Here is a 14,887-nt window from a genome sequence, read left to right as displayed (position 1 = left end):
GAAGTGCGCTTACAAACATACACACAAACAGACTTGAAAAATGATTTGTATGACAAATACAATTATTAATTTAATGTCTTTTTAGATTAGAATAAGCATATCATTTTGCCATAGAATACGGCACAAAATGACTCCTATTCTATTAACACAGGTGTAATTCTCGAGGTGCCAATTAGAGCCCACTTTAACCCGTCAATATTAACCCTATTGCATATATGTAAGTCTGGTCGATATGTTATAGAACATCAACTTTTTAAGAATCTGATATTGAAATTAATGCTAGAGATGACGGTCTGTCCGAAAAGGCGGTTCTTAGAAGTGGGTTGATTAGGTAAATATATTTAGTTTCTTTCAGACAATGGTTGGAGAAACACCGAAAGTTGTAATTAAACTGTAAAATAAATATGAATATCGGCCAATTTATTAAAATTTTAACAAAAAATTTGTGTTTGATGTTCAGAAGTTTGGCATCAGAATTTTAAAGCCGTTTGGGATGGAATTTGACGGGTTGACATCTTCGATGTTTCTGTACGTTAGCAATCATTCAGTCAGGGGAGCAAACAACCACCTATCCACTGTTTTGGTGCCATTTCAGCTGTTATATTTTGCCATCTTATCTTGATGTGAGAGTTCATAAAGAGTGGAAACTGCTGCCGTTACTCAAAGGAAAAGGAACATTTTCCATTTGATTTGAATGAATAGAAAGTCACTTTAATTTCAAGGTGCTTGTAAATCGGGTTTAATTTGGTATTACACTGAGAATACACTGCTACCAAATGTATGTGGATACACATGTCCGTAAACTTTTTGTCATTTTTTGATATTGTTGCCATCCTGGGAAAACCATGTATCGCCAAAAAGCTAGGCCTTTCCTCTTCTTTTACTGTTTATTTTGGTTAGAGGTAAGATTATTCTCTTAGCTCCTGAAGGAAAACTTTATCTTTCATATTTCATAGAGAAAAAAAAGTATAATAATTAACCAATTTGGAGATGCATGGTTTTGACTGGATCGGGACTCTTTGAACACTGAACCAGGTTTTATCGCCTTCCAAGCAGCGTGGAGACGATTATAGCAACATATTAACATTAAATACATTTTCTGTCACATGGCAGGGATTGTCCTGGCAAATACGATTTTAACTGATTAAATAACTTCCTTTCAACCGTGAAAGCCTTTAGTATTTTGGGATCCCACCATGAAGAAAGTAAAATAGTCTTTCAAGGACATTTAATGCCGAGACGCCACTGTCGTTAGTCGACACTCTCGCCTAACAGTCTCTTAATTGTGCTAAATCACTGTAACACACTGGCCCCCGTGTTGGCGTGCTACTTAATTAAATGATAACTCAGACGTGATATACGATCCGGTCGCTAGCTTTCTTTATTCCTGCAGTCTTTCGGGTTCCCATTTATCTCGGAGAGCGTATTGAACGCGGGAGGAGGAGTGGCGTCAGAAGCTGACGGATACGCCCGGGTGAGCCGAGTGACACTAACAAGGTTTGGATAGCGGACGAGAGGCGAAGTGATGGGATAGAGTGGGTAGATATGGAGGATATGAGGCATCCCGAGGCCTTTCATTAGAGCGGCGGCACAGACTTCCACAGCAGGAGGACAAAACACAGGTGAACCGGCACCATGAGACTCTCTTCAGCCGGCACGGCACTCGTTTTCCTGCTGCTTCAAGGAGCTTCGAGAGCCTGCACAGGTACATCTGCTTCATTATACACTATATTATATACTTTTATATATATGACAACATCACTTTTATCTGCCGGTAAAATTAGTCTTCTGAACTTCTCATTTCTGAAGAAAAGGTGTAAGTAAGTATAAAGTTATTATTTGGTCTGTGTAGCACAATGTCATGGAGACAAACTGCAATATTAGACATAAATGCTGAATTACTATTCACATATTCTGGCAAAAATCCATCAATTCACAGTTTCCAAGATAATCATTTGAATTCATTTGGGAAAAAGTATCCAGATATTAGATATGTCATTATAATATAACAACTAAGGTGTTATGAAAGTCCTCTTTTTTCAGAGTGACTTCCAGTTAATGTGACAGTGTGTAAAAAATTATGATTCAGAATGGCATCAAAGATTACGTGCTTAAAAATAAATCCAATGCTGCTGATATCGGCTGACACCAATTACAAACAACTAAATGCTGCATTATAATACTGATAGTACACTTACTTACTTACTTACTTACTAACACTTATATGTTTTTCTACATATTTTGTTATTGTAATTTTAAAGAAAGAGTGGTGAATTATTACACAAAGTTGACTAAGTCATTGTGTATTAATGCCATTGTTTTTCTAAAGATAGTTAGATTTGCTTGACTTTGTGTAACATAAACCAAAAACAATAATACAAAAAAATAGTAATTACATTAAACTGCCCTGACATAAAACTATATAGAATAGAAGAAGTAAGAGTAATCTCATATATATTCCGTTTACTGCCATAGAGGTGTAAGGAAACCTTTTTTTTTTTTTACTCAAACCAATGAATTAATTATCAAAATAGTAGACGGTAATTTAACAGTTGACAACTTATTGATTAATCTTTGAAGGAAACTGCAAAAAATAAAATTTCATCAAGCAGTGAGGCATGTGATCCCAAGGAATCTGACGACTAGGAAAATTTAACATTTTTATGCTTTTCCATTTCTTTAAAGGGTGAAGTTTTTAACATCGATATAAATAATTCAATATTTATTTATTTTTTTCTGCTAATTTCAAAATGTTTTATTTGCTTTAACCAGCATTTACATTTAGGAAGTATTTAATCAGCCAGATCTTGCAAGCTATAAATGCCAATGAATAATACATATACAATAAATGTCTACTATTAAGTGTTTACACTGTTGAATAGTTTTTTCCTGACTTTTTTCTTTCAAATATACCTCTCCTTCAGACTATGTATGAGGTAAGTTTACAGCCTTATGTTTGACTTCTTTGTGCCAGTGCACATAAAAATATATTTTCTACGTTTTCAGTGAAGAAACTGGGCAGCAGCGCGGGAAGATTTGCCAACGCCACATTGGTGCGGCTCTCTGAGTTTTTGAGTGCCGGCTATAAGAAGGGAGTGAGACCGGTGAAAGACTGGAGGACGTCCACCATCGTGGCCATAGACCTCATGGTGTACTCCATCCTCAACGTGGTGAGTTTCACACAACTGCCATTTAATTAACATCAGCTCCCGTTTATGTCACTTAATTATTGTTTCATGTGCTATTTACATAATTATCTGCATTACACAAACATGTGCAAACCTCATTTGAGACATTACAGGTTTCTAATTTGATTTTTGACACGTATATTAATGAAGCAGAACGGATGGATCCTCTAGTCCCCGTGGCAAAAATTAGCTGCCAATTTTATGCAGAATGTGCTCGTATGCTGTAATAACACCTGGCCCCGGGTTTGTTTGTGTGATAATTTGATTTAGCACATCCATTTAGGGCCTTCTAAAAGACAGGGGGCCCTGAGATCAGGAACAAAGCAGACACCTTTATCACATTGAGAGCCCAACCATAATCACATCATATTGTGCTTCAGCGGTATTTCCACTTCAATTAGCACAAACTAACAGTCGGTGGTGTCATTTTAGTAATTTTGTTAGTTCTTTTTTAGTTTTTTAATATATTCTACCATGAAAATAAAAATGACAATGTTGATGTGGCATTTTGTGAAGGGAGGGAAACTAATAGGCTTGACTTGAAACATTACTTGCCAAATTCTAAAAATAAATAAATAAATAAATACATAAACATTTACTACAATTTATTATTCAAATAGATAATCACCAACAACTTGGTGATTAACAGAAACTATAATTCAAGTTCAAACCTTTTCAATTCAGCAACAAATTACTCAAATAAAGATTATAATTCTAGTAAACAATGAATATAGTGCATAATCATAGAATTTAATTTAATAGATTGGCCCATTTGTAGGGCTGCACGGTGGTGTAGTGGGTAGCACTCTCGCCTCACAGCAAGAGGGTCCTGGGTTCGATTCCCGGGTCAGCCTGGGTTCCTTCTGTGTGGAGTTTGCATGTTCTCCCCGTGTAAGCGTGGGTTCTCTCCGGGTTCTCCGGCTTCCTCCCACAGTCCAAAGACATGCAGGATGGGGATAGGTTCATTGGTGACTCTAAATTGCCCGTAGGTGTGAATGTGAGCGTGAATGGTTGTTTGTCTCTACATGTCAGCCCTGTGATAGACTGGCGCCCTGTCCAGGGTGTACCCTGCCTTCGCCCAATGACAGCTGGGATCGGCTCCAGCCCCCCCGCAACCCTGAATACAGGATAAGCGGTAGACAATGGATGGATGGATGGCCCATTTGTCACCTATATGAGATCAATTTATTAGAGTTTGATACTGGTGCATCCAATAACATAAGTGTTTGTAATTCTTTTTATAATTATTAATTTGAAACATTATTGAAAATATAATTAAACTTAGTGATAACCTTAATGTTGATATTTTGTAAATATGTTAGAACATATTTTTTATAATGATTAATTAGAAACATTATTGAAATATATATAATTAAACTTAGTGGTAACCTAAATGTTGATATTTTGTAAATATGTTAGAACATATTTTTTATAATTATTAATTTGAAACATTATTGAAATATATATAATTAAACTTAGTGATAACCTTAATGTTGATAAGTCACTGATTAAGAAGATCATTAAAAAATGGAACTTCATATAAAAAAGGATCACTGAACTACAAAATATTATGAACATAAAGTATTTACGATGCATTTAATAAAAAATATTATCTAGCATAAAAAACAATAAAAACTCTCTAAATACTCGGATGTCTTCTATTCCACTACAGGATGAGAAGAACCAGGTGTTGACGACGTATGTGTGGTACAGACAGGTATGACAAATTCATTTCCAAAAAGCTATGAAATCACAACATGTTCTGTAAGTTTCCCCATAGATACGACATCTGGAACACAGACACTTTTTTTCAATGCATTATTTACTCCAATTTTTTTCCATTAAACCAATTTGTTGTTGGGATTTATAATAGCAAACTTAGAGAAATGTGGTATTACAATTAAGTGATATTTATGCATCTCATTCCTAATGTCTTTACAATACACATCTAACATATGAACTGTATACGTGCACATTTGCACTATGCTCAATGCATTATTACATCCTTTTATATTTACATTTATATCCATAATTGCATACAAATATTGCTGCTAAACTGCACAGACTGTGAATACTTCTTACTTTTTGCTTTTTTTGTACAAGTTTTTGGTATATATTTGTATTCTTTACATCGTATTTTCTATTTTGAGGTCACTGTGTGAAGGGAAAGTGCAAAATAAGAATTTCATTGCTCAGTGTGAACTATGTTCCTACTGTGTGTGACAAATAAAAATCTTGAAATCTTGTTTGTCAATAAAATTCAGGCTGATTGCTGTATGTGTTTACAACATTTGCAGCAAAAATAGCTCTATATTTATTCATATTGACTAATCTAATACAGCTTCTTCATTATCTTAGTCGTGGACGGATGAATTCCTGGTGTGGAACCCAGAAGACTTCGATGAAGTCAAACAGGTTTCTATCCCGACTGCTAACGTGTGGGTGCCCGACATCCTCATCAATGAGTTGTAAGAACTGCCGCTCTCGTCCACGTTATTTCTGACACTTCTATTATTCTACTTGACATGGTTTTCTCTACTCTTAAATGCAGCGTAGATGTGGGGAAGTCTCCAGACATACCTTACGTCTACGTGACACATGACGGACTGGTGCGAAACTACAAGCCCATCCAGGTGGTCACGGCGTGCACCCTCAACATCTACAACTTCCCATTCGATGTGCAGAAATGCAGCCTCACCTTCCAGAGCTGGCTGCACACCAGTAAGTTCTCCACCTACACTACACTACTCATTCTGCAAAGATGGCTCTCTGCTGCTACTTCTGCCAGTTTTTTGCACTATTATTATTATTATTATTGTGGCCTGGGAAAGGGAAGTTTGGGGTCCCCTGCTAAAGCTGCTTTGAAACTTCTAGACCTGCACTATGTGAAAAGTGCTACCTTGATAAGTTATAACTTTTATTATGTGATATAACACTATAAATAAAACTGAATATAGATTTTGGTTTTCTAAATTATTATTTAATTATATGACTAAGCCTCAAAGCAAGTTTTTTCTGCTGTAAAACTGTAGTTTTCAACGTTTCTGACAATAAACATTAATATTCCTGCGTATTAATAACACTATATTCACCGAGCAACAGGTAACCCTTTGTATTTATTTGTTACAATTTGTTTTTACAAAAGTTAGGGAAATAAATATTTATGTTACCTCAAACATAAAACAAAATAAGAATCCCACTCACTTCCACACAGTGAGGCATACGGCTTATTAAATCAACACTGCTATTGGATCGGTGCTGGGTATTGGCTGGCACCCAAAGCCCAGCAGGTATCAGTGCATCCCTAGTGAGAAAAGTATTCACTGGCATCAGAAAAACACCATCCGAGTCTGTCCTCCAACCCCCCCCTCATTAAGACTTGAGTGGAACAGCCGCTCGTCTCGGCGCACCCGTGAACCCTCTCCTGCTGTGGCGTGTGCTCCGACAGCAGAGCGGAGGGTTGAAAGGTAACTTGTTGCCACGGCTGCTTCATGCTGCTCCCGACATTGTGTTTCGATCCGCAGTCGATGACATCAACATCACCCTGATGCGAAGCCCCGAAGAGCTCAGGGAGGACAAGAGTGTTTTCATGAACCAGGGCGAGTGGGAGCTGCTCCACATACTGTCCAAATACAAGATCTTCAGCGTGGACAACGACGACTATTACGCTGAGATGAAGTTCCACGTGAGTATTTGAAATAAAGATTTTAAGATTGTTGATGTTATGTGTGCGGTGCATCGTGTATCAAACGTTTTCTCTAGGTGACTATCATCTTCTTTTCCCACTAAAATAGTTTTTCGAAATATGTGCAACAAACATACATCTTAAAAAAAACCAAATATATTCCGATGTTTCCCCCAGAATGCAATAATGGAGGGGATTTTTTTTGCTTGCAAAGCACGTTGTGCGAGGAGGTTTCAGTGTCTGTCTTCACCAAAAAAAGGGCTCTTGAGGCTCAAGTACAGTACATTTGTGCACAATAATGAACCAGGAAAATCTCTCTAGTCTAGTTTACATACAAAATGTCTTAAGATTAAGGAAAAATATGCTTTTGTTGAACATAATACATTAACTTCCATCTTACTTCAATGTAATGACATTTTTGCGAAATAACTCTTTATGACGTTTCTTTTAGGGAATCCTATCCGAATGATATGTAACATTAATATCTCCGACCTTGAAGAAAACATTCATGCGGTTGCATTCGCTGGATTGTTTCTGTGCAACACTCTGGTGAAGTTGCAGCGACGGTACTCCCTAATAATGTAGAATATTTGATCGGCATTGCTGGCTGTATTGCTGCCATCTCTACCCGGTTGCTTGTTGCTATAATAGTTGTGCTGATATTATCATGTAATCCCTCCAACTGGTGACAAATGAGAATCTTGACTTCAATGAGATACATCTGAAGCAGCCTAAATCTAAACCTGTGTCTATAACTCTGTGAACAATTTTAAATCATGATGATGGGTGCTTCTTAACTCTTTAAAGTAACTCACAACAATGCTGTATTTGCTAACAAAAAAGGTCAACGTCACTCAATTCAGGCCTATTCACTGAACCCAAACACCAATGTGGAAGGAAAATAATTGTGATGTAAAAAGCAAATAATAGTATACTTTCAGTTTCCCCAATTTATGTTATGTTTTTTTAAACAAATCCAAATGTACTGTTTCTCCATACCAAAATACAAAAGCAGTCCGATAGATTCCACTTAGTCCAACTTACGGTTCGGAGAGAGGAAGGTAGCCGGAAGTCCTCTCATCGCCAGACGGCCACTATTAAGTCATTTCCGGTCATGGCGCTGTCTGACCTTGAAGCATCAGTCCAAACAGGTGTCTCTTCATCAGAGGACTCGCACAGACTCTGAACCCAAACCCCGGGGTCTAAGTTCATCTACGTATCTACTAATCACTAACTTAAAAGCTAGCTAATGCTAATCGATGCTAATAGTGAATTTAGCGTTGGTTGAGCTGTTAGCATCGTTTACCCAGCCCCTGCTAGCTAAGCAGCTAACTGCTACGCGATTTCAGTTACTCACAAAATTCAATCTTGCGTAAACACACACAAACACTAACTTTCGGGCTAATTAACTGAAACCGATAAGAGAAAATGAATGGTGTGTAAAGCCACCGCTATTATTTAACCCCCTTTTACTCAACCTAGCTGCTATTTTTGTTTTTCTCTCGTTTGCGCTCTGCCCCGCCCCCTCTGTCCCTCAGTCAATCACAACAAGGTATCACCGACTGACCAATCAAATGGAAGAGTCAGAACTAAAGGCGTATTCCATGTTTTACTACTTCATTTATAATCTCAATAATGATTCCATATTGATTAATTTACATCTCACTTTATACAGAAACCCCTTAATGCTTCTAATTGCAGTTTTCTTTTATGAATTTATTTAAAAAAAATTCAAATCCCACTTTTGACTTTTGAATATAAAGCTTTTGTTTACATTTTGAGGAACATTGTGAATATTTAGAGAGAAGCATTTACCACAAGATACAAATCTGGCTACTGTTACTGTTAATATAATCACATAACATGTCCCCAAATAATTTGCTACTAAATAAATAAAAAAAATTATCATCATCATATCATATTATGACTTATTTGCTTTCTTTGTGCTAGTGAGATTGTGTGCTTAGTATGGAGCTGGAGTTAGGATGTGGTTATAAACCTATGTTTCCTTTGGTTTTCGCCCCCACTCATGCTAAGCTATGCTAATCACGTCCTGCCTTGCACTGCCAGACAGTTTGACTTGACTTAAAACCATTACATTTCCCAGGTGGTGATCCGGCGGCGCCCGTTGTTCTACACTGTGAACCTGCTGCTGCCCAGTATCTTCCTGATGGTGATGGACATTGTGGGTTTCTACCTGCCGCCAGACAGCGGAGAGAGGGTTTCCTTCAAGATCACTCTGCTCCTGGGCTACTCCGTCTTCCTCATCATTGTATCCGACACTCTGCCTGCCACCGCCATAGGAACCCCACTGATAGGTGGCGTGGATCCGTCGCTGCTCATCAACCGTTTTACATTCCGAACAGGATTTCTACCAGCTTATGTTTTGAAAATAATTTTGCCTATAAATTGATGTGGAAAGCACAAAACAAAGCTGAGCAGCACTTAGTCTGCAAGTCAAGCATGCAGATTCATATGTAGGGGCAAAACGTTTAGCTTTAGTGCACTCTAAAGTACTCAGAGTGTACTCAGGCACCATTTAAGCACTAAGTTCAAAATGCTGAAGGGCTGGAGACTAGCATACAAAGGCAGGAGCACATCTCAGGCATGGCATCATAGTTGTATATCTACCATTCATGTTCAATCCACTTGATTGGACTCCAATGCTGCAACCTCATGTCTATATGAAACAGTGCGAGCCGTGTAGATCCTCCTGAGATCTCCCTGCCTGTGGAATTCCCTCGCAGATCACCTGAGGGCTCCACAAAACTTAGATTAATTTAAGGAGGACCTGAAAAAAACAACAACCCATTTTAGTACATTTTGTGCTCTTTTTGGCTGTTCTTAAACCTGTTTTTATTCTGTTTTTTACTCTATAGCACCTTGAGACTGTTTTTAAAATGGAAAGTAAATAAAATGGAAAGTAAATAAAATGTATTAGTATTATTATCATTATTATTATTTTTTATCTGCGTTTAACGAACACCTGTGATCATCTCACCTGTGCTCGTAGGTGTGTACTTCGTGGTGTGCATGGCCCTCCTGGTGATCAGCCTGACGGAGACCGTGCTGATCGTGCGTCTGGTCCACAAGCAGGACCTTCAGCCCCCCGTGCCCCACTGGGTGAAGTACTTGGTGCTGGAAAGAGCTCCGGTCCTCTTCTGCATCCACAAGAAGCACCGCCTCTGCTCCACGCTGTCCTCGCAGGGCGCCGACCTGGAGCACTACAAGGACAACAACTATGGGACTGGTAAGGTGCAGGAGAAGGCAGCAGTTTGCCTTTAATCACAAAGAACTGCATTAAAAATGCAGGAGGAAACGAGGTTTTGTCATTGATGGAATTGCAGATATATGCAGTTATGTAAAGAAATCAACCTTATGTTTAATTTCCTTCCTCTTTTGGTTTGAAAATAATACTGCAATTAACATTATTAAAGTTTTTTTTTTATTAAATCAAATAAAAAAATGATACAGAGAGAGCACAGTGTAAAAACTAAACGTGAGAGCAAGTGTTTTTTTTTTAATGTGACATTTTTAATTATTTAATTATTTTTAAATTAGCCTTCTAATGACCTTTTAGTCATAGTCCTTGACCTACTTCAATGAAAATAACAGTTAAAATGAAGCCTATCCTTGTCCCACCCGCAGCCCAGTGCCCCCTCCACCACACCTGTGAGATAGGCCGAAGGCTCAGCCACCACGACAGCAGGGAAGGCGGGCTGATGCGACTGGGCCTCCCTCCCTCCAGGGACCCCACGCCGCCCGTCATGGACAACATCCTACAGGAGGTGACGGCGATACGCCACTTCCTGGAGAAGAGGGACCGGTGCCGGGAAGTGGCCAAGGAGTGGCTGCAGGTGGGCTACGTGCTGGACGTGCTGCTCTTCAGGGTCTACCTGGTGGCCGTGGTGGCCTACAGCATCACACTGGGCACGCTGTGGTCCGTGTGGCAGGTGGCCTGAGTCTCCGCCGACCTTCACCGCTCACGGACACGAGCTGGAGTGGAAGGAGCTGAATTCAAAAGGCCAGAGTCGTTGGCTGCATGGTTTGTGTGGCGACAGTGGATACAGGGAGGCACTCGCATAGCAACGGAACCGGAGAGAAGGCTTCCTGTCAGTTAGGACTCAAGAACAAAAGGTTAAGTTGTCAACCATCTAATTATTATCATCATGATAATTTTAGGTTTGATCAGAGAGTTTTAGAGGTCCGGGATGTGAGTGCAGTCTGAGATGTTTTAAAGGCCCAGCCTAAGGATTTAGAATATACCATAAAATACCATAAAATAAAAAAAAAGTTAACAAAAAGAACAATTTCAACAAATATCTCAGTATATTTTCATTGAAAATGCAAATATAAAAATTCATACATGTATTTACTCAAATGACTTAACAATAAAAAAGTTAACAAAAAGTACAATTAAAACAAATAAATTAACCCGGTTAAACATAACAGTGTCTGTTAAGCACAGTTTCTTGTTCATTAAAAAGTGCAAATATGAAAATTAAAACATGTATTTACTTAAATTATGTAAAAAATTCTAATTAAAAAGCATCAGATGTTTCAGGTCCAGTTACTAGTAGTTCATTTTTTGTTTGTCTGGTAGAATTCATCTTGGGGATGAGGGTTTTTGGTGTATAATCAGCCAGTTTAAAACACATTATGAATGTCGCCACAATAATTAAAGCTTTTAAAAGCCTCATAAAAACGTGTTGTGATAAAGGTCAAACCTGGAGATATCCACCATTAATCATTCAGTTTAAGAATAAAATATGGACTAACAGCAGCAGAATATTTGTACATTTTCAAGTTTTAACATTGCCCTTACTGAAATGTAAAAAAATGTATATAAATATATATAAAATACTTGATCTCTCCATAAGGAAGTTACACCATTAAGCTTCTACACATTTATGTATCTAAACTTGCGGTGCTTCAAATATACACAGTATCAGTATAATGTTTCATGTTAATGTGAAAACTAATATCATGATTAATAATTTTCTTTACTGTCTTTACTTTTTATGAAAACCCATGTGGGACATAATTGTAGAAACCAAAGAGCTAACAAATCACATTGAGACAATAAAATGTCAAAACATTGTGAAATGTTATTAAAACTAACTTTATTAACATTATTATTAAAAAGAATGAGGAGCTGCTAATCTGGAGCTAACCCTGTTTTGTTGTGCAGACACAATGTCATGTAAATAAAATGTCAACAGTTTTTAATCTGAATTTGAATTATTAAAAAGGAAAATTGCAACATTGAAATTATCTAATTTGTGTATTTATGTATAGATGTTTTATTCATTATTTCCAACAAGTTAATTTATGTTTAAAATATATCTTCTTCTTCTTCTTGATAATAATGTGATACCGATTGATTTCATTTATATGACTGTCCAATACATTGTTGTTTTAATTTGATTTTTTGTGATCTATATTCTATTGTTGAATTGATCACTTGACATTAAACTATCCATATCAAAAAGCAGAAGAATGCATTGCTCATAATTTCTGCAAACAAGGTGTAAAGTTCCTCCTGCAGTTCACCACCACAGCCAGAGGATGGCGCCATGCAACAACAGCATCGGTTTCCACACAGCAGCAGTAAAGTATTATGTTTTCTCATTTCTCACAGGGAGATAGTGTCACTGAATATTAACATGACTTATCAATAAGTGAAAGAGTTGTATGACAACATGAAACACCGTGTGAATGATCTCACATTAAAGCCCTGTTTTGTCCGTATCGTCAACAAAACTGAATTGAATTGAATAAATTTGATTGCTAGAAGTCATTAGGTTGAACTAAATAAAGTCCGGTGTTGAGAAAATCTGATATTCCTAGCTTTGTTTTAAAACCCCTTAAAAAAACAAGGAACATCCAGCAACGTCACTTTAAAGGTAGAAGTCCGGCCGGCAACCTAAACAATCCAGCCTTTAGATATGCAGGTCAAAGTTCAGTGGTGCAACCTCATGGCGCAACACAATGGCCCTTCACTGCTCATATTACCATCCTGACCAACCACTCACCAACCCCGGCCCTTTCCTTCCTAACAGCCCAAAATAAGATCAAAGTCCCACTAAAGCAACAAGTCAATGAAAACCACCTTGGACAAGAAACCCCCCCCCCCCCCCCCCCCCACCTCTCATTTCCTGCTTTTCTTTTCTGTCAAAACCTAGAAAATCGTTATATTCTACATATATATACAGAGATGTGTTTTTGTGGTTTTTTTTGCGATCTGTGTTTTAGGTGAAGTCTTGGGAGGGAAAACGGCGATTCGTTTTTTTGTCAAAGCTTTATTTGGGGACAACATCACAGCAAACAGGCGATGAATGAAGATGTATTACTGAGTCTAAACGTCGACACATTAAAGGAGCACACGGTCAAATATATCAAATATATGTGAGAGTACAGATACCACGGATCGATCAAGTTTCAGACTACGACTATCTCTGCAGTCGTCTAGCTTCGGGTTCGGACACGTCGGGGATGGCGTGTCGCTATAAGGTCCTAACGTACTTTTCAAAATAAAAGTCCGTCTTCACAGGAACTTAAGGTCCGAGCAACAAAATCACTTCATTTTTGGGGGAAAGAGTGTGGTTGATGTAACGAGTCACGTGAGTCACTTTGGACTCAGGCGACCCAACCGGCCTAATGTAACGGGAACGGGTTGCGAATAGAGACTCAAGCAGGAAGTCATTTTAGAAAGGCGATTGTCGATGCATTTAATTGCTGCCTGTGACAATTAAATGATGGTATAGGTCAGGTTTTTTACCAATGCAGCCTTCAAACCATATCAACATTTTTTAAAGCTTGATTTGAGCACTAAAAGCATCGCAATCAAAGGGAGGTTTTCTTCTTCTTCAGGTTTTTTCAGCTTCACAATCAGCATTTTGAAATCAGATCTTTGCATTTGGAAAAGGGTTCACCCTCTGGGGAGCGTGTGAAGATTTTGGCCTGATCGCACTGTCATGATTATGAATCATCCTCTGGGACGATTCGTACCAAAATATCACGGCAATCTCACGATAGTTAATTGTTTGTATAATTTGCATTTTGTTTTTAATTTGTTTTCCCTTCAATAACCTGGACGATAGAGAGTAAGTGGATCTCTCCCAGAATGGTGAACCATTAGTTGAGTTTTGCTTTGGCTGCTGTATAAAATTGGAACCAGACAAGGCATCATTCAATGATGCAAAAATGATACTGTTTGATCTCCTGCTGAAGCAAAGAAGAACACAAGGGAGGCGAACATGAGCGACAACCTGCCACACAATAAAAGACTCATCCGAACCTCTTTCTGGTCTCGGCTCACTGCCTCCGTAATGACAACGATGCTCGGTTTGACAACAGAGGTGCTCACGTATACGAGCGGCCCTGCATATTTAACGACGGCGTGTGTGTGACCTCTACGGCACGAGAGGCGGAGCGGACGAAAGGCAGTCGGGCTCGAAGTGCTGCAGCACAGTACCCATTAGCACGTCACAGCCAGGTGGCGAGCGTGGCGACGCCAGACGGGCTGCATGCCCCTCCACCGTGAACATTTGTGGGAAAAACATACAACGGAGAGGAAACCGTTTACAAAGAGCATCATGCAAATAAATGCATGTAGCGGGTCTCTATAGGCCTTGGGGGTCCCTCCACCGGGTCTATAGGCCTTGGGTGTCCCTCCACCGGGTCTTTAAGGCCTTGGGGGTCCCTCCACCGGGTCTCTGTTGGCCTTGGGGGTCCCTCCACCGGGTCTCTATAGGCCTTGGGTGTCCATCCACCGGGTCTATAGGCCTTGGGGGTCCCTCCACCGGGTCTCTAGCCTTGGGGGTCCCTCCATCGGGTCTCTAAAGGCCTTGTGGGTCCCCTCCACCAGGTCTCTAAAGGCCTTGGGGGTCCCTCCACTGGGTCTATAGGCCTTGGGGGTCCCTCCCCCGGGTCTCTAAAGGCCTTGGGGGTCCATTCCACTGGGTCTATAGGCCTTGGGGGTCCCTCCATCAGGTCTCTCAAGGCCTTGGGG

At 39.1% G+C, this 14,887-nt stretch overlaps 1 protein-coding gene across 1 annotated transcript; it reads left to right on the top strand.

The window, feature by feature from the left end:
- Positions 1 to 1,635: 1,635 nt before the first annotated feature.
- htr3a (5-hydroxytryptamine (serotonin) receptor 3A) lies at positions 1,636 to 10,974 on the top strand (the record flags this gene model as incomplete). Its single annotated transcript, XM_084028190.1, has 9 exons — positions 1,636 to 1,705; positions 3,007 to 3,170; positions 4,861 to 4,905; positions 5,547 to 5,656; positions 5,740 to 5,909; positions 6,713 to 6,873; positions 8,981 to 9,191; positions 9,887 to 10,123; positions 10,522 to 10,974. 9 exons carry the CDS (start codon positions 1,636 to 1,638, stop codon positions 10,833 to 10,835), a joined length of 1,482 nt encoding a protein of 493 aa, XP_083884316.1. The 3' UTR covers positions 10,836 to 10,974.
- Between the last annotated feature and the right edge of the window lie 3,913 nt (positions 10,975 to 14,887).

This window comes from Eutrigla gurnardus (genome assembly GCF_963514095.1).
Source record: "Eutrigla gurnardus genome assembly, chromosome: 15".
NCBI lineage: Eukaryota > Metazoa > Chordata > Actinopteri > Perciformes > Triglidae > Eutrigla > Eutrigla gurnardus.
Note: the sequence above shows the minus strand (reverse complement) of the source record. Positions and strands in the feature narration are given on the sequence as shown.